Here is a 20,740-nt window from a genome sequence, read left to right on the forward strand (position 1 = left end):
TTTGACACTCAGTTCATAATTTGATCTTCCCTTTTTCTTTGTTAAAGATCAAAACAGCAACAGCACTGTGTGTATAAACTTCGAATAATTGCTTTGTCTTTGAATTGTGTTTCTCTGAAAATAAAACTTAATTAGAAAAATAAGCCTTATTGTGATATTTTGGGATGCTTATAATGCAAATCCTACCCCAAAAGCATTAGTTAAGATCACTGGCCAGATCTATTACCAAATGACCACTTGGAATGCAAATCAACATTTGAGTGCACTTGATAATGAATGGACATGGTTGTGACTGTTTAGAAGCTTCACATTTCAATACGTTGTACAGTGTAACAGCCTTAATACACTCATGTGAAATAAAGAAATGCTTTCTGTATTTTGCACATGCAAGTTTTTGTTGCTTTTTTGAGACTCTCTATTCTCAATAGATTTTGTTGTCACGTTCTATATAGTAAATTTTCAGTTAACACAGTTTAATAATGAATTTAAGTGGAATAAAATTTTGATATCTAAGCAAGACAAGTCTAAATAAATAGCTATCCTGTGAAGAACACAAAAGTAATAATGGAGGATTTCTGCAAAGAATTGGTTTCAAATAAGTTAGATCAAAAATAAGTTACAAAGTACTACAAAATAAGTTAGATCTCGAATGGTCCAAAAATTAGTATTAGTGTATGATAACCACAATCAACAGATGGACCAGAGAAATGCTAGGCAGCAGAAATGTGAATCGGGTTGGTAGTCAGTATTTCTTGATTGAAAGATTAAAGATTGAATACATTGCTGACAAAAAGTAAAAGTTTTTGGTTATTCACAGGTCTCATATTTGAGTATTTGTACAACAGTTAGAAATATCCTTAGAAGAATTCAAAGCATCAGAGTAGTGAGTTGATGACTTATTTTAGTGATATGATCAATCCCTAAGAAGACTGATGATGATAGAATTCAAGGTTTAGAGCTTTATAATGCTGAGTTAAAAGAAATTGGTTAGAAGAAAATATAATTGTTCTTTCTTGTGGAATAGTGTTTAAAAGACATTTGGGTACCTGGCCGAACCCTACCCCAAATAAAAAAATACAAAGCTTCAAAATAGTATCTCGACTAATTTAAAGTCGATTATAATAAAATTATATATACAGACTTATACTAATATTTTTTTTTTTCTTTTTAATAATATAAAAAAGTATTAACCTTTGTACTAGAAAATGGATATATGGGGAGAAGCATCAGAAAGCTATCGAGTTTTTCTGAGTACAGTGAGCAATGGTGAGCAAGTGTGAAAAGTCATACCAACACTGGAAAGGTAGAATACAAGTTGCATATAAAAATACAATAACTAACAAAGCAAGCCAGAAAAGAAAGCAAAGTAATAATACATTAATGTTCTTTAATAATTCTAGGATTGAGAATAGCCATAGGCTGTCTTATGTTTTGCACATTATTATAATCGTAACTGTCAATTCACAGTTCGGTGTTGTTACTATTTCTCATACAACAATGAAAACTTTTAGCAAGATAGTAGTAAAAGGTTCTGAGCTTGACAATGCCAAGTTTCTCAAGAATAGTTTTATTACAAATGCACCATAGTGCATCCAAAATCTGCCTCAGAACACTGTTCTGGCAGTTTGCTGCATTTCCCTGTGTTATTTACATGAGTATGCCCAGGCCAGACAAGTATAACATAACATGGATCACAAGATAGACTTCTAAATGCGTAGTTTGTTATCAATAGGAAGAACACTGTTTCATGAAATTAAGAGGTACAGTCTAGCTTTATGCACCTGAAACTTTTAGATAATAAAATATATGTGTGGGTTCCATTTGAGAGGATTTGTGAGGATCACCCAAAGACAAAAGATTTGCGTAGCCCAAGCGAGAGTTTCTCCATAGAACTGCAGATGCTGATTAATGGGCTTCTTTCATATGATTGTACTTCAATAAATGTAAATTTATGTACATAAATAAATGAATAAAGGGAGATTCTTAATTATATGAATAAATGTGATGTGTTGTAAATGGATAGATTTTAAGCATGCGGGAAAGAATAAGATATTCCTAAACTAAACCATAGTGTGTGTTTTGGATCAAAAATTAATATAAGATGTAGTCTTATTTTTTAGGAAACACGGCATGCTTTTAATGCATATTGTAGATTTAAAGCTAGTTCTATTGTATAGGTTGTGTAATGTTTTGTTTTTCAGCATTTTTTAAAATTACTGTTAATTTCAAATGCAAATTAATTACAAACATAAATTATAGGGTGTTTTTTTTACCTAAATTCAAGTTTTTAAACTTTACTTAGACTGACAGGTTAGGTATCACTCTATCTTTGAAATTTTAATGGGATCCTAAGAAGGTTTAATCAACATTTTTATTAAAAGTTTTAATTGAAACAAACTGCGTGGCTTGTGTGTACAATTTCATGGTCTGCAACTTAATCAGCTAACAGACAATTGGATTTACAATTTAAGTAAATTATTGCAGGAAACTGCAGTCCAAAGGGCCTAATTAAGCATTGGCTCAAATATGAAGCGTCCAATTTAAATTTGGGTAGCAAAATAGCTAATGGCAGATAATTAATGTAGCAGAGCTTGTCAAGATGAAAGTACTACTTTGAATGTAGCTGCCAAAGCTCTAAACCTACAACTTTAAAAAATTATGACTTAAATAGTTGTAACTGATTTACATCTCTGTGTAAATTAACAGGAAGAAGAAGTGATAATGAAGATCAAAATCAGAAAACGAATTAATTAGCATAAAATGTTCTCTACAAAATGGCTGGAACAAAATAAGAAACCATTTAACTTTCAGTTCATATAAGTTGGGCATGTTAGAGTGTTTAAACCTTTGTATGAAAAAGAACAATATCATAGCACAGTGCTAACTTATTTTTCATATGCATGTGGGCATCATTACCCCAGGCCATTCAGAAAATTTTGAGTGACCTGAAGAGATGGAAATCCGAGAGAGAAAGATCCGGTGAATATGAGAGAGGATATAAAACATCTTGTTCATACTCAATAAGTCTTTGTCTGACGTTCATTAAAATATAGGCCTAAGCAGAATCAAAATGAAAGACAGGACTTTGATGATTGGTTAGTTCTGGGCACTTTGCTTTTATTTCTGCTTTTAATCTTTTCAAAACCAAAATGCCTGAGATGGCCTTTCACTGAAATGAGTGCAACTGCCCGAAATGGCTGAGATTGCAATGGTGTTTTCTTCCCACCGCCTAAGGTATGCAATAGCAGGTGCAGTTTCCCAAAGTGCATTGTAACAGTTTATTGCTGACAGCTTGTCCTAAAAGGATTTATTTATGGTTTCTGATCATTATTTGCTAGGAAGTGGAAAGGATGTCATTTGAAATCTTCACACTTCTTTATGCGTTAATGGATGGGAAGGGAGGAAACTGCTGTGAATCTCGTAAGGCATTTTGGGTGTTTTGCTATTTTAAATGTACAGGTTAGCGAAGGCTTCAGTTTTCTAAGAGTCAAAACAGGCATTTGGAAACAGCGTATTTATCTGAATTTTTTATCAGGTTGTGATAGCAACAATTCATAGTGTACAATTCTTTAATAGTTCTGCTATACAGAAAGCATCCCTTTTTGGGACGTAGACACTCTATCAGTGTTTCAAAAGGAGGTTCATTTGCTTACTCTATGATCTTTTTATTGTAATGTTATTGTATGGTATTCATCTCATTAATGAACCATTTCAAAAACGAAGTTACTTTATTTCTTTCCAACAAAAAATCGCATATCAAAACTTGAGGAAACATGTTCTGTTGAAGTAAGGAGTATTCATACATCATAGCAGTTTACGTACCCAATTTTCTTCAGATGATAATATACTGTACGTTCGGAATCTTTAGACTGTCTAATAGTTCCCAAAATGTATAGTATGAATTTTCAACTATAACTTCTTTTAACAAGTTCTTGTTTAGAGAGAATTATCCTGAACGGGCATCATCTCCAAGCAGTAGTTTCCACGCCTAAATTTCTTAAACCACCTTCAAATTATGCCATCAAAAGCAGCACTTTTTCTGTATATAGCATAAATTTATGAGTGGTCTGGCTAGTATTTTTTCTTTTAAAAAAATAAAAGAACTTGACGAAAATGAACTTTTGTGCTCTTCATTCTTAGCACTGTGCAGAAACAAAAATTATGCCACAATACATGTTAGAATTATGCAACAGGAACGTAAAAGACTACATAAACATCCGCTTCAATCAAGGTCACTGTGTATCAGCGGTAACAGAATAATTAGAAGGAAAAGTGCTTTGATTTGAAAAAAAATGCAGAACTTTTTTGGATTACCTAATAATATTTGTATTTTTCACATATCACATTTATATTTCCATGTATGTATAAGTATATTATTGCTTGTTAAAAATATTGCTAAACTAGTATTTCTAACAATATTATTGCTTCTTTCCAGCTATTTTTGGAACTGTTGCACTGCTTATTGCGTATAGTGTTTCATTATCACAAATTGCAGTTATGTACTTTGTGTTGGATAATAAGATAAGATATTTTTCATTATCGTTGGGTGGAAAGTTAGGTATTTGTTTACTTCCTCCTGGATCTCTTCTCACAATTTTTAATATAGTGTCTTTCTTTGAATTGAGCGGTAAGTTTATTTTTCAGCATAATTTCCCCTAACTTTATATTGAAAATTCTAAATTGAATTCAAAGTAGCTTATAATAATGATTTAGTTGCTTATCTGCCAACTTTTCCCTTATTTTATTTTTTTTTTTTTGAAAAAATTTGTTTAGTTTTATAATTTTATGCACGAAATCCACATTTTATAAGTTTATTTATTTATTTATTTTTCTTTGTAAAGTCCCCAGAAAATGATGTTCAATTTATAGCCAAATCCATATTTAAAGTACAAACTGTTTTTATGTATTTGATATAACCTTTGAAATTGTTATTCTGTAACATCAAAAACTACTGCAGTCGAACCAGGGTTCATCCTTAAGAGTCCTTAAAAGTCCTTAGGTGTTTTGGAATCGATTTTTGGTCATTAAAAGTCCTTAATTTCGGCCAGAATCGGCAGAAGGTCCTTAAATTTAGGCCTTGTTTTTACGACTGCTATTTTGAGTGTGAATTAGCATTTTGGTGGAATATTTTTGATGATTCACTGACAAATATTATCTTTTGAATTGGTTCATGGGTTATAATTTGTTTCAATTTCTAATATAAAGGGTGTGACTGGAGTTTCTGAGCAAGGAGTTAAACATAAGCATTTCAAAATTATTTAATTTTTTTTTGTAATGAAGAGCTCTTAAACAACTTTCTGCTTTTGGGGATGATGTGAATTCTTTAATTAAACGGCTCTAAATTTGGCAACTTATCAACATTTTGGAGATTTTAAGCTCAGTTTCAATCTAAAATTTTTAATTCTGAGATTTGAGAATGTTTCGACGATTTTCTGGAAACAGTATAACATTGATAAATTTAACTAAAATAATACAGTCAAAAGTCGTTAATCCGGATTTGTCGGGACTTCGGCGATTCCGGATTATCGATTTTTCCAGATTATAGATCATCAGTTTAAATCTGGTAAGATGGCATGCAGAAATTCTAAAATTAAAAATGTGAAACCGTAATTTATGAAATAAAGAACAATTATGATCTAAAGAATATCAAAATTTACAAAAAAAAAAAAAAAAAAAAAAAAAAGCTTAATATTTATTTGTTTACTTTATTAAACATTTCTTTCAATGCAAGTTGTTTAAGTTGCTTCGTTTTATGTGATAATACTTTCTCTTTAATTCTATAAACAGACATAATTTCTTGTTCAGTTACAAAGTTCCGCTGTTCAAGTCCCGTAATTGCTGTGCCGAGAATACCGACTAACTTGTCAATTGAAATTTTTTCGTTTTCACTAACCTCTCTGTCACCTTCATGTCTTTATCTATTTTTTGCAGCAATTCCACTTTTGTTTGATGGACATCGAAACATACTTTCGTTTTGTAGATCCTTTGGGAGCTCCAGCATCGGAAATTCTATTTGACATAATCGAAAGTTCAAGTTTACTTTTATAAAATTGCTCTTACAGTCTGCAAAAAATAATAAGCCGGATCCAATTCGAAGGTTAAGGAACAACACAATCATCAACATTAACTGTAATAGATAATTTTAGCTTATACCGTCCATGCGCAGTCGTAAAGGTCTTGCGCGCACGTATAAACGCCTATGCGCATGTGTCAACGCGGCGCATGCGCAGAAAGTTTTTAGCTTTGAGGTCCGGATTATAGATCATTCCGGATTATGTGTGTCCAAATTAACGACTTTTGACTGTATAATCAATTATTTAAACCTTTATGTGACTTAGTTACTTTCCGACACAGCGATAATTTGCACATCAAAAGTTTTCATTATGGAATCTAATGCATTTTTAATAGTGACACCACGGGTTGACTCTTGAAGTGCTACTAAATCTAATAATTCTTCTTTAACAACGAAGTCAGGTGAAACCAGTGGCTTAGCGAGCGGGGGGCAAGAGGGTGTATGATGCCCCGGGCGCCGCTCGCAGAGGGGCGCCAAATGGTTTCCAAACAAGATTTTCATCATATCACTGTGTGTTTTTCGGGAGAGGGTGCGCCAAAAAGGTATTTTGCCCCGGCCGCCATTTATGCTCGCTACGCCACTGGGTGAAACGAAACATATGAAAATTGCCAATTGCGGAAGATGTGCGATATCTGTCGATTCATCAAGGGCTATGCTGAATGTAATACAGTTTTTCAAATCATTTTTAAAATTATATTCAAAAGATGTATTAATTGCAGTTATGCATCGTGTTGTGTGTCTCGAGATTGGAATTTACGAAACAACTTTGCGCAATGCTGCATTATTTGGATATAAAACTTCTAAACTAAAAGTATATCTTCCAAGTTTTTTTTAATAAACTTTCCCTCTCCATATGGGCATTTTGTGTGAGCAATATCCCAGGCAATAACAAAACTGGCTTCAGCCACATTATTACCTTGAATGCTAAAGGTAATCAAAATTGACTGTTGTGTATTTAAATTTGATTTTATTGAAGCAATTTTGTCTGATCTTAATTTGGAATTTAATGGCTACTTATTAGAAAACTGAATATGATTGATTTCATAATGTGGATGTAAATTGCTAGCTTTATAATTTTTTACCATAGAATTATAAATAACACATAATGCCTTTTCCGTTATTGTGAGTAAAAAAGAAATTCTCCTCCCACTCATTATTAAAACTTCTATTTTCTTACTCATATTTTCTTTTTTCTTTTCGTTCTCTGTCGTCATATTTTTAAAAGAACTGGAAATAAATAAATTGACAAAAAATACAAGTTTTGTGTTATTGAAACAATAACAACATATGTTACATATTACGAAACGAATTATAGTTAACTTACCAAATATTCCAGATTACAAGTTGTATCTGTAGGAAGAGTGATACAAATTGTTTCCTCCAGAGCGCAGTGTCAACCGTCCGTTGCAATGAAAGTTTACAAATTCAAAATCGGTCTGGAGTCGCTCAATTATGTATATCGTAGATCATCATTCATCGAGAAGCAAGCGGCCGGACAAGGCCTTGACTCCCGTATGTTTTTCATAATTCATGAAGCAGTTGAAGGGGAAGAAAATTCGATGAACAGAACTGATACACCACTGTTTATGTTCGTTTATGCAGTTTTCGATGACTCATATCATTCTTTGGAGGGAAATAAAATTTGTTACAATGTTGCACTTAGTCTTTCATATTTGTTGTCAGTAGTTTAAAAATTATTTTGAAACACATACGGAATGATTAAAATATAGTAACACAAAAATGAAAAGCAAACTCTGGTACATTTATCGAGAGCCATAAATATTCCTTCAAAGAGCCGCAGCTTGGCCTCCCCTGACATATACCAAATATCATGTACTTAAATAATCCAAAAGGAGTAACTATGCCTGTGATATGCTTAAAAAAAAGGAAGTTTTATTGTTTAAATTTGATGTAAAATCATGCAGATGTCTAATTGGATAATTATCTGGAATTGTTACTGAATTTAGTATATGGTAGTCCCTGCAAAGTCACTAAGACCTACCCAGTTTTATTTAACTCATGTGCAGAGGAGGACTATTCCAACAGCTTAGAAGGACTACAAATGCCTTTTTGCACTAAGTGGTAAGTGTCTACCCTTAGTCACTACTGGAAAACCTTCAGTTTCAATTATATATGTAATACTATGAGTATTCGTATCCAGAGGCTGCTGTAAAACACCTTCAAAGACAGAATCATATTTTTTTAAGTAAATCGTAAGTACATGTGACAGTTGTAAAACTAATTTTTGGTACAGTATCTCAGGATATCTTGCCACCTGCAATGTTATTCTTGCTGTCAACTAATTTTTGGGATTTCAAATTGACAACAATGCCACAATTATTTAAAAATTCTACACCCAAAATTGATTATATAACATTAGCAATAGTAAAAATCCATGAAAAAATTTGGCATAGACCTAAGTCTAAATTTGCTAGACATTTTTCAACGACATCAATTTTTGGACCGTTTGCTGCAACTAAATTGAGCAATAAATTGAGCAACTAAATTGAGCAACTCTCCCGAAAAACACACAGTGATATGATGAAAATCTTGTTTGGAAACCATTGATATTGAAAAGATATTGTTTTAAATTGGTCTTGTGGAGTAAGAGGTAAGATGGACAAATCAACTCCTTTATTGACCAAAACATGCATTCTGAAAAGTTTTTTTTTTTTTTTCATGTACAAGGAGGTGGAAATTATTTTGGTCTATGACATTCATCACTTGGCCTTCTAGTTTTTTATTTAAAATTGCAAGGGTTGTTGTATTTAACAGCTTTTCCCCCATATTTTCCATAGTACCAGCACATGGATACTTTTTTATTTTGCTTATTCATGGGTAAAGATCTAGATATAGAATTCAAATGACCACAAGAGTGAAATGAAACAAGAGAATACAATGCAAAAAGTTATCTACTTTTTTTATATAAATCAGATATTTGTTTCTGCAAGTTATCTAAAACATCACTTGTATCGGCAGAATTAGTTACTTTCGATTTGACTTCCAACTGCATGAAACTGAGCAGGGGTTGTAATGCCAGAGATTTTGTCAGTGATAGCTGCTAATTTTTTAAGTTCAGTATTGGAAGAGGCCAATATGACTTAAATCTTGGCTGGAAGACGTTGAAGGCACAAAGATTTTAATAATTCACTTTTGGCTAGAGGCCCAGCCAATTCCTGCATTTGTTGAAGTAAAGCAGATGGGCGTTTGTCACTTAGTTCAATATCTCTCAAAAGATTTGTTAATTTTTGTTCTTCAGAGTCAGAAAAAGCCTCAGTTAATCTTTTTTTTTTTTTTTTTTAAGTGTCATATGCATGAATAACTGGAGGTGGATCAATTCATTTACTTGACTTAACATGTTGGTCTTGATGTGGCCCACCTCGATATCATAATTTGTTGCATCGGCAGTTATCCCACTATTAATGATCTAGCTTTTAATTTAGCAAAACCATATACTTGAATTATCTTTCCAGAATGGTGTCACTTTAACTGAAATTTTGTTGATTTCAGGTGCTTGCGTAGAAACAATAGTATCATCATTTACCAACATTGTTCGAACTGTTTATGCATTCAAGTCCATAGTCACAATTTTGGGTTTTTCGATGATTATTAAACACCAAAAATTTGTAAAGAAAAAATTCTTTTGATGAATTAAAATATATATTAGTATTAGAATGACATTAATCTGAGTGATGAACAGAGCAACCATTCAAAACAGAAGGGAAGAGTTCTTTTCTGCAGTCCCACAGATATGAGATTCTTATTGCACATGCACCAGAAGGAGAAATTAGGACGTGATGTTGAAGAAATATGGGGTGGGAGAGGAAGGTAAAACTCCACATATAATGAAATTGTGATATCAAAATTAGATTATTTTAGGAGAACAAATTTTTGTAAAACTTTATAATTCTTTACTTTTATGCTGAGATTATGTGTTTTTGAAAATGAGACAAGATAATAAATGCAGTAAGGCAGGTTTTTTAAATTTCTTTTTACTGAAAACAATAAAAGCTAAAATAAAGCATGTTTAAATAAGTTTTATGAATTTGTTTATTTTTCCATATTTCTTTCATAGATCCCCCCTTGTTCAATTAAAGTGGTCTCCCCTTTTAATTGTGTTCTAAAATATTCATAATTATATCAGTTTTCTCTATAAAATAAAATGCATTTTCTGAAGCATTTTAAAAATTTCTTGATTTCCTTTCCTTGTCAGTAAAGTTGGCACATATGCAAGTTGGTTTCATTTAATAAAATCAGAATGTTCATTCTTTAACGTTTTCGCAGAAATATTTGTATGTAAAAATGTGTAAAAAAATGATTTATTTAAACAAAAAAGATCTTACCAAAGTATTCTAAAAATTTTGTATAAAGATTAAAATCAATTCAAAAATTAAAAATTTTTATTATTTTTTATCATAATTATAAAAAAGTCATGTATGTCCTTGAAATAAATAATTGAAATAGATTATTTGCAGGTGAAGGTGTGAAATGGAGTAATATAACTGAATATGGTGCAACAAATGATTTGAATATGTTGATGGTCATGGGAATGATGTTTGTATCTTGCATTATATATATTGTTATTCTTTGGTATGTTGATGCAGTGTGGCCATGGCAGTATGGAATACCTAAGCCATTTTACTTTCCTTTTACAGTTGAGTGTTTCCCAGATTTTTTTACAAATTTTATTTACTTATTTATTTATTTATTATTTTTGCATTACAAGTTCAGTTTGTATTTAGGTATTCGTATTTTTTGGCTGCAAAGTATCATGTAGTACTCTGGTGAAATAAATTAAGAAAATTTTCATATTTGATCTATAATCTCCAAAACTATTGGACAGATTTTAATAAAATTTAGTGTGAACATAGGTTGATATAATACAAACAAAATAAGCATTCAACAGTTATAATAGACACACATGTTCGTGTGTAACACTCATGGGAGTCTGAAGGTCTGAAACAGTGGTTGCAGAAGACACAAAAGAAATGGGTTAATAGGGGGTATGATCCCCTCTTACAGCCATACAGGCCTTGCAGCGTGATGTCATACTGGAAATAAGGCAGTTTATCAGTGCCTGTGGCAATTGGTTCCACTCATTCAGCAATGCTGTTTTCTTTCCTGGATAGTTCTCAGAGGGGGTTGGGAGCTGCAACTGCCCTCCCCAGAGCATCCCAGACATACTCTATAGGGTTGAGGTCTGGAGACCTGCATGAGCAATCCATCCAGCAAATATCCTCACTCTCGAGAAATTCGTCTACCAGAAGAGCTCTATGTGAACTTGCGTTATCGTCCTGCAAGATGAACTCGGAACCCACTGCCCCCCTGGAAAAGGCGAACATAGGGCTCCAAGACCTCATACCTATACTCACACAAGTCACAGAGCCTCTGTCAAGGATGTCGTGTGTGACCATTCAACATGATGCCTGCCCAGACCATTACACTGCCACCGCCATAATTGTTGGTTTCACGGACATTGGAGGGTAGGTAGTGGGTCCCTGGCTCTCTCCATATGGAAGTACAGCAAGAATCGGTGTTTAGGCTAAAACCAGACCTGTTGGTGAACAGAACGGTCGGCCATTGCTCCGTATTCCAGTCACTATGCTGCCTGCACTATGCTAATCGGACTCTCCTGTCTGTAGACATGAGCGGGATGCAAACAGCCATTTTCTGTCAAACAACCTTCTCTCATTCAGCCTTTTGGAAATAGTCACCTTTGTTACATGTGTTCCTGTGGCTGCATACAGGTCCCAAGAGAGCTGAGAAGCTGTAGCCCCTCTGTTACGCTTCGTTAAAATGGACAAATAGTGATCTTCTCTGGCTGTCGTGGCTCTTGGACAACCTTGCCCTGTCTTTCTCTCTATGGATCCAGTAGCCTGGAACTGTTTTCATAGGTTACACATGATGCTGGGCGTTATATTAAACTCCCTGCATATCTGGACTTGTGACTGGCCTGCCTCTAGCCTCTCAACATTTTGCCACCTCATTCCATTATCTAAACATTGGTGGTTACTCAATTTTACTCTTTCAATGTGAATTTAACTGATTGCTGGAAGATAACGGCAAGAAATTCGCCGAGGTGTGCTAGCAAATGCAATTTGTCTTACCCTCCACGCGCTTATAAAGCCTGTTTTTTAGCTGATTCTGCCTACATGCATGTGTACGATTACGTATTTGCTGTACAAGATTTTTATTTTTATCTAGAAGCAGTGGTTTTCCATTCATTTCAGTTCTTTTCATACAACTCGATAAAAAATGCAAATTCTCTTAATTTATTTCACCAGTGTATTATAAGGTATTTCTCCCGCCTTCTTAGCATATGCCTTCATGATGTAATGGTCAGCATGCTCGGGGCATATTCAAGAGGTCCGAGGTTCGTGTCCTGGGGAGGGCATTGCATCTTTTTCACGTCTCTCGCTTCAAGAAATCCTATTGTCTCTATAGTGGCACCTAAACTAAACTAAACTAAAAAAAAAAAAAAAAAAACTTTTGGAAACAATAAAAACAATTAAGGTACCATTCTGTTATCAAAACTGGATTCAGATATTGCCAAAAGCAGACGATCTGGCGACAGATCGTAAGCATAAAAATAATCGCCAAAATATTTAGGATGCGGTTTAGTTGAAGAAAAATATGACAGATGTTTGTAAAATTAGAAATTTTTAATGTAAATTAAACAAATTAATAATAAACATTCTCTTTTTTTTGTTTTTTTTTGTTTTTGCTTTTTTCCATTTTAGAGTGAGGATTTTTCCATGTCTAAATGACAAACTTTGTCAGATTAACTTTCTATTTTTCAATGCTATTGGTAAATCCTTTTCGTTTTGTATTACAGTTCCAATCACATCTGTTTGATAAGTCAAAATGATATCATATAATTCTGGAAGTATAATAATTATCTAAGGTGTTGCAGTAGCCTTGTTACAATAATGGCATCATCTAAGCCATAACTTGTAAAGGTACCAAAAGGGATCGGAATTTAGGATGAAATAAAGTTCTTTTCCCGGTATATATAATAAATGACATCACATATAACCAGTACTAGATTTGCTTAGCATGTATGTTTTGATCCCAAATTTTGCTTGTTTCAAGGGTATATATTGGCACCAGGATAAACATCCTTTAAACATCATCAAAGTTTCATCTATATTAATATCTGTTTCAAGGGTAATTCTTGTTTGATATACTTTATTCAAATGCTCAATTTTGTAGAGTTTTGGGTTAGTATGACTTTCTGGATTATGAAAATCATTGTTCACAAAATGCAAGTATTTTTTTTTATTTCACGGTTAAAAAAAAAAAAAAATCATGAGGCAATACAAGTTTCTATTCTCTTCTGCCTTTCAGTTTTCTTTTACCAACAACATTATCTGATTGCTCAGCATAATGATTAGTCTCTTTTACAATTACATCCACTATTTCATCATTTATAAATTGCTTATAGTATTGTAAAATGTCTGAACTACCTTGAAATATTAACTTGATTAACAATGATTTGAACTAAAAACGAAGAGGATAAATATCTAGGACATGTAAAATTTTGTTCCATTGGCACCCTGTTAAAAGTTGCACAGGATCATCTCTATTATCACTGTCTTCAAATCTTGATACTTCAGAATCAAAAGCATTTGAAAAAAAGTTGTCTTCTGAATCAGTTCCTGATTCTTCAAGACTTAAATCCTCTTTTTTTACATGAGATACTCATTTTATAAATATTAAACACAAAAAAACAATGAGCACTGAAACCTTTCAAAACATGTTCTAATGGAAAAAAAAATCTAAATCTGCATACTACTGTTGTATAATCAAATTACAAGTACTGTGCTACCATCCATGAATCTGCTTTATAAGTAAAACTGATATGAGTGTGATAAAAATTGGAATTTTCATGACTTTTTATAGCAGATGCGCAGCCTGTACGAGATACAGGCACAACAAAATTTATTCAAACCGGCTGCCCATATGAGAGACAGGTGTGACAACTAAGGGTAAAAAATTTCTGACAAGTGTTTCAGTCCTTCATTGCAAAAGTAGTGTATGTTGTGATTCACTTCCTAAAGAAGAAAATTTGAAAGTGTCCAGGATAATGCTTTTTTATTATTTGAAATTTGAAGTCAAGACCTTTTTGTTCATGTCATTATGTATTGAACTATTTGGAACCATCTAGCAGCTTATGTATTTTCTGTGTATTGATAAGACTTGGATGATTAATTTAGAATTCAAACAACAAAAATCGGTGTCATATTTGCAAATTTTCCAGGACTAGTTTCTATGGTTTTACTACCAAACCATCTTCCTCAGCTGTCGAAGTGCAGAATGACTTGGATGTTTTAATTTGATGACTGACTGGTTCAGTACTTATTTGGTTGGATGTATCTGAAATTTCTACTGGTGAATACTGTAGCGGCATTAATGAAGAAAGTTCGAATTCAGGGCTTAGTAGGATTTTTACAGTCATCATATTTAATTGAAATAATTTCAGCATTAAATTATAGTGCTTGAGGTATTAAATTATTATCCTTTAATTTGGGAGAAGATCAGAAAAAGTTCTACTCATCTTAAACCAAGAATTCAATTTTCAGCTAAGAGATATGTGGATTTGTTGATCACTAAAGAGAAGCAGAAAGTGATCGTGAATATTCCTTCAGACTATTGTGATTAATTTGATGACCTTTGAAAAAAAGTAAGTGTGCGCTCCCTTTTTTTTTCAGCTTTAGAAATATCAAGCTGCAAAATAAAGTTTATTTATAATAATAAAAAAAAAAAAAAAAAAAAAAAAAAATAAGTAAATGTTTTATAAAAGCGAAATAAGATCTTGGCAACATAGCTTGATTCTTTGTTATTTATTAAATGTTACCGTCAGAGCAGTTCATATATTTCTGGGGATGTGTACACCACTGTTTCAGAGCTTTAATTAGTTGAAAACAAATTATTGCATAATCCCAGTTTGTATTAATTAGTTGAAAACAAAAAGATATGCATAACCCCAGTTTGGTATCCATTGCTTTAATTGGTGAAAAAATGTGTAATATCTTTATGTGCGAAATTGAAAGAGACATCTTAATAAGCATTTTTTATGATGATTTTGTATTTATTATTTTGATGAAGAAAGAGTGAACTGTAAATATATATGCTGTTTACCCAAGATAAAACTGTTTACCCAAAAGGAGGAGCTTTTGCTTTGTAAATACTTTCCAAATTCATTTTTAAAAGTCTTGAATCTGAGTATAGAAAAATGACTTACTGAAGTTCATTTTTTAATATCTTTGTAAATTTTACTAATGGAACTTTTAAGCAACACATACTATATAAAAATTAGGAATTTAATTGTACTGAACCTTGCCTGTCTACAATTTTAAGACTGCTTTAAAATAACTTTGTTCTTTATTTAAGAAAATGGAAACAAAGATCAATGTTGAAGAAAGTAAAATACAAGCCATCTTTTTCAGTTCATCTTTTTCATCTTGGATGTGTGCATGCGTGCAATCATTTATGCTTTATTTAAAATTTCTTTGCAGAAAAGCTATTGGTGTGGACATCTGCCTAAAGATACTGATGAAGTTGAGTTGATTAACCATACTGCAAATGAGGATTTTTTTGAAGATGACCCGAGAGGTATATCACCTGGTGTTGTTATACAAAGTATTTCAAAGGTATTTTTCATTTCAGCTTCCTTTATTTTTTTTAAATTCTAATTCAGAAGTCAAACAACAAAAAATAAATTTTTTTAAATTGTTTGAAAAATTCTTCAAATTCTTTAATAAACTTTTAACTTTTAATGTGTTTGTATTATTTTGCTGTTATAAATATTTATCTTTTTAAAATTATAATATAATTAAGGGATTATTTTAATTACAAATTAAATTAATAATATTAGCTTGCAGGGAAATTTATAACAATTTCATAATTAGTGAAAAGATTTGCCAGAATGTTCTCAAAATTTCTGTAAGGGTACAAAGGTGTGAAGCTATACGGAACTGCATCCAAGTTAAGTGCATTCTTAAAATATGAGCTCTGATATGTTTTTCAACAAGTCCTAAAATTTTTAATTGTGTTATTAAGCCTCCATTCATTGGAGGTGTTGTAGGAGAATGCAATATAAACTGTTGTTTCTTGTGTTTCTGTGCTGGCAATTTTACTTTGAAGATCAGTCCTATTTTAGGGTGGTATTTAACCGTGCATTACATCAGTCCCACTGTAACTAAATATGAAGTGCTGTTGTAATTACATATGAAGTTGCAGAGGTAACAGGATTAAAAATTTTGCTAGAGTTATCAAAGCCTGCATATATTTGGCTTGAACAAGCCTAAGCAGTGACATAGTATATCTCTCAACAATCAGCATGTAAAAACCATTTTATCTGTGCTCTGTAATTGCCATACTAATATCTAGTTTGATTTCATTTCTCTTAAGAGTGTCATTCACAAAGACATTCCTTCTCATAGGAAGATAACCCTTTGTTGTAACCAAATAATGCAGTTACATGAGTACTGGTTGGATTCTCATTCACATGGGTATAAAGGCTACATCAGCAGCAAGAATATATAAACGTGGGTAAATAAGAATGTACATCTTCAAACTCAGCTGAACTACATATTCACCTGCAAATACTATGCATTTAATGGAATTCACAAAGCGTAATTGTGTGTGTTTAGAGGCACTGCTATCAGATACCAGCATCACTCTCAAACTGCATTTTAAGACACTGTTGCATCATGCTGAAAACTTAATCTGTTATAACCATAGCATGATGCTGTATGATACTTGCATAACAAGCACAAAATCACGTGGTTCAAAATGACCCATGAGAAGTTACTGGATTTGGGTTGTGAAATTTTTCTTTATCTGCTATAAAATGCAGATTTTTCACTGTCTTTGAAATAGAATTATGCAGTCATAAAGCATAGAGTGATAATATACAATGCTATTTGTTGATTGGTTATGACCATAACAATTTTGTAAATATCCAGTATATGCTCAGATTGTAATTTGACTTCCTTCATATTTGCTGAAAACTCTTGTTTTTGACACAAATCATCCCTGGGCTGTTTATTCCTGTTAAGATTATCTAGATCAAATTTATCATTTAGGCATTTTGAAAAATAAAGTTTTCAGTTATTTGAGTGTATAATCACAGTTTTTATCCATTTTTATATTCAGCTTTGCGTTTTTGTATTATTAAGTGATTCTTTTTTCATTTTAACACATTTAGTTACCTTTAAGTATTAGCTACTTTTGTATAGGCTATAGAACAACCACAAGCTTTCATCAGTGCCTTCTGCTTACTTGTACAAAGTAAAGGAAGTATTGTAATCATAAAAAAAAATTGTCATATTTCAATGGAAATATCCATTTTGACCGTTCCTGAATATGTTTTGACTATTCTTTGGGTGATATATATATGTATGGACAGAATAAAGGACTCTATTCCAAAATGGAGTTTTCCTTGATGTCTAAACATACATATGTAGTATATATCTTGCATAACTCAAAAGTGATTAGCTGTAGAATGTTGAAATTTTGTATATGTGACTGCTGTAACATATAGATGGGCACCTCTTTTTTTTTATTGCAATCAGCAATACATACACACACACACACACACACACACACACACACATATATATATATATATATATATTTATCTTCCTTACCTGGTTTTAAAAGTTCTTCTCCACCTTATTTTCACAATCATTGTTCATAGTCATACACTTCCAATTACAGAAGGGTTACGAATGACGAACAGTGTCAAATAAAAAAAAAAAAAAAAAAAAAAAAAAAAAAAAAAAACGAGAGAGAGAGAGAGAGAGAAAGAAAGAAAAAAAAAATTGGCCAAATAACAAAATTTTATCTTTAATGCAGTCTCCCATTTTTCTCTACTTATATTTGAGAATGTTTTATATTCATTATGAAAAATTTAAATTACAAGACCGCAATATTTAACTTCAAAATTTGCGATTTTTGATGCCATTTTTAACTTGCCTTGAGGGATCAGTTAATTAAGTTACATAATTTGAGGAAATAAGTTTAATTAAGTGCATCAAATATATATATATATATATATATATATATATATATAATTCTGTAGGCTGCACAAGAAGTCATGTAGTGTTCACATCAGATTTTTTACTTCTAGATGAAAAATATATATTTTCTTCATTTCATGCAGAATTTTTTCCCCTTGAAGTCCTCTTATTTTTATTACAGTCATACATCTTTTTATGGTATTTTACATTTTTTTATGGTATTTATTTTTATGGGTATCTTTTTATGGTATACATCTTTTTATGGTATTTACATGGCTATGAGTCAACAGATTTGTTTATTAATTTAACAATCTATTTCTGTTTTTGTTGAGATAAAATAAGATTTTCCTCTTATCTCTGATGAGCTACTAATTTCCTTCTTCTATACAGTGCAGAAACGTAAACAAATATCTTTATATGATATAATTTGCATTAATTTTTAAGTGTATTATTAATTTTTTTTTAAATGGCGGGAGTTTGCACATTAACTGCAATTTTTTTTTAAAATTCATATCATTGAGTCCTTTTTTTTAAATACAACATGTTTGAGTAATCATTATCTAGCAGATAGGCAACTAGTCAAACTGTAAGTGAAGCTATTAGGGTACTTGCATTTTATTCTGTCAAATTCAAAGCTACAATCGAATATGAAGCCTGGCAGATATCTCGCTTAAATTGCACCAGTCATTCCTGTGGAATTCTGAAGGTTCTGATGCCTCTTTATTCAATAAACAATCACTATTCCATCTGCTTCACTTTTCCATTTCATAAAAGAGCTTTTCTACATTTCTACTATTTTGTTAGTAGATTCTGATTTTACTTCTGATCTTACAGCAGCAGCTGACCACACTGTGGTGAATAGTAAGCACTTTTTTGATGGAAGGATCCTACAACTCTGAACATAATTCACTGCTTGCTGTTCTGTAGGAAGCTCCCAAATTGTAATAATTTTTTTTCAAAATGCATGAAAAATTATAGCAATAACAGTAAGTTTATGTTTCTTGTTCAGAAAAATAAAAAATGCGTTATCGAGAATCAGAGTTACGTCAAGTGCAGATATTATCTGTTTTGTTACTTGATGCTTATCCACAACTGGTGTTCAATCACTCTGCTTGAGATAGTTTGATTATTGATGAGATAATTTGTAAATACCAATATTAGTGTTGCATTTGTAGTTTCTGTATGGGCTGTCTTTAAACTGATAGTATGAAAGAAAAGAGGTTTTATAAATTTATTTTCTCTAAACCTTTTATTATTATTATTATTATTATTATTATTATTATTTGGTAAATAATGATTTTAAAACTTCATAGTTGTTATGTGTGTTTTAATTTTTTTTTCCCATAAAACTATATTTTAGATTTTCAGGATTGGATTACAAAAGAAAGTAGCTGTCAACAATGTTTCCTTGAATGTTTATAATGGACAGATTACTGCTCTCTTAGGGCATAATGGAGCTGGAAAAACTACAACTATTAATATTCTCACTGGTGTGTAATATAAAATTTTATATATTAATTTAGTCATTTGGTTTTATAAAATAATTCTCAAGATTTATGATTGAAATTAAACGTATTTGTTATGTTCAGGGTTAAATTTGAAATTCCGAGAAAGTATATTGGAAATGCATTTAAGCTTTCAGTAAAGCCTTAATACTGTAAAGTCATGTAGTATCTTGTTCCTGTAGTGATAGTCAGGACAAAATTTTCTGTATATGTGGTATTAAAATAGTGAGAATTTTATTAGGCTTGTTTGTACTTGAAATTTTAATATGAATAGAATTAAAATTTGTGATATTTATGTATGGACCAAGAGTATTAATGTTCAGAGCTATGTAATTTTTTATTATAATTTAAAATCATAATTATGATGCAAGATTATTAATAATATCTTTAAAACTGGAAAAAATCCTGCACTAAAATCTCTGCTGATGCTTCTTTCCTGTACAATCTGCTCATAATGAGGAAGACTATTTTCCTCTTTTCTTGTTACTTATTGCTCTTTCAAATCAATATCTTGAAGGATCTTCATTCTTGTTTTTATGGAATTTAATTCTTAAGTTATCTTTAAAAGTGTCATTTTGCTGTCTAGGATCAGATTCTCCAATTTCTTCAAAAATGTATTGTTTTTAAAATTGCACCTTTCTCTTTAAGCATATAATGTCAAATGACTGTGGAAGACTCTTTTTGTACCAAAACTTCATGGAAAACCGTTTTATGACACCCTAGTCAGTATGCCTCAACTTGCACATCAATGTTAAATGCACATTGATGTGCAAGTCGAGGCATTAAGTAAGAAAAAATGATTGCTGTATTTTTGTTTAAGTGTACTGAATCATTTTTATGTCATTTATTGCATTTCCTTTTTTTCCTACCATTTATTTTAGTTTTGTTGCTGCCTTCAATAAGAATTTTATCAAAATATCTGATAAAGAAGACACAATAACACGCCGAATAAATACTAATTCAGAAGTCAAACAACAAAAATCAGCGTTATACCTACAAAATTTTCACAGGACTAGTTTCGATGGTTTTACCGAACCATCATCTTCAGCTGCAAAACCGCAAATGAACAAGATAGGAAATAATGATTAGATAAGATAAGAAAGCCTGGACAAGAATAAGCAAGTGGCGCCATCTGT

At 31.7% G+C, this 20,740-nt stretch overlaps 1 protein-coding gene across 2 annotated transcripts in view; it reads left to right on the forward strand.

Moving 5' to 3' along the window:
• The window catches only part of LOC118192633 (phospholipid-transporting ATPase ABCA3-like), a 193,165-nt gene that overhangs the window by 69,453 nt on the left and 102,972 nt on the right, over positions 1-20,740 (forward strand). For both annotated transcript variants that reach the window (XM_085813161.1, XM_085813162.1), the window contains 4 exons: positions 4,436-4,627; positions 10,549-10,727; positions 15,592-15,726; positions 19,460-19,589. In XM_085813161.1, coding sequence (XP_085669287.1) covers positions 4,436-4,627; positions 10,549-10,727; positions 15,592-15,726; positions 19,460-19,589 — 636 coding nt within the window. The remainder of the gene's footprint in view (positions 1-4,435; positions 4,628-10,548; positions 10,728-15,591; positions 15,727-19,459; positions 19,590-20,740) is intronic.

This window comes from Stegodyphus dumicola, chromosome 3, assembly GCF_044657685.1.
Source record: "Stegodyphus dumicola isolate Sdum_Otavi_A_Nest chromosome 3, ASM4465768v1".
Lineage (NCBI taxonomy): Eukaryota > Metazoa > Arthropoda > Arachnida > Araneae > Eresidae > Stegodyphus > Stegodyphus dumicola.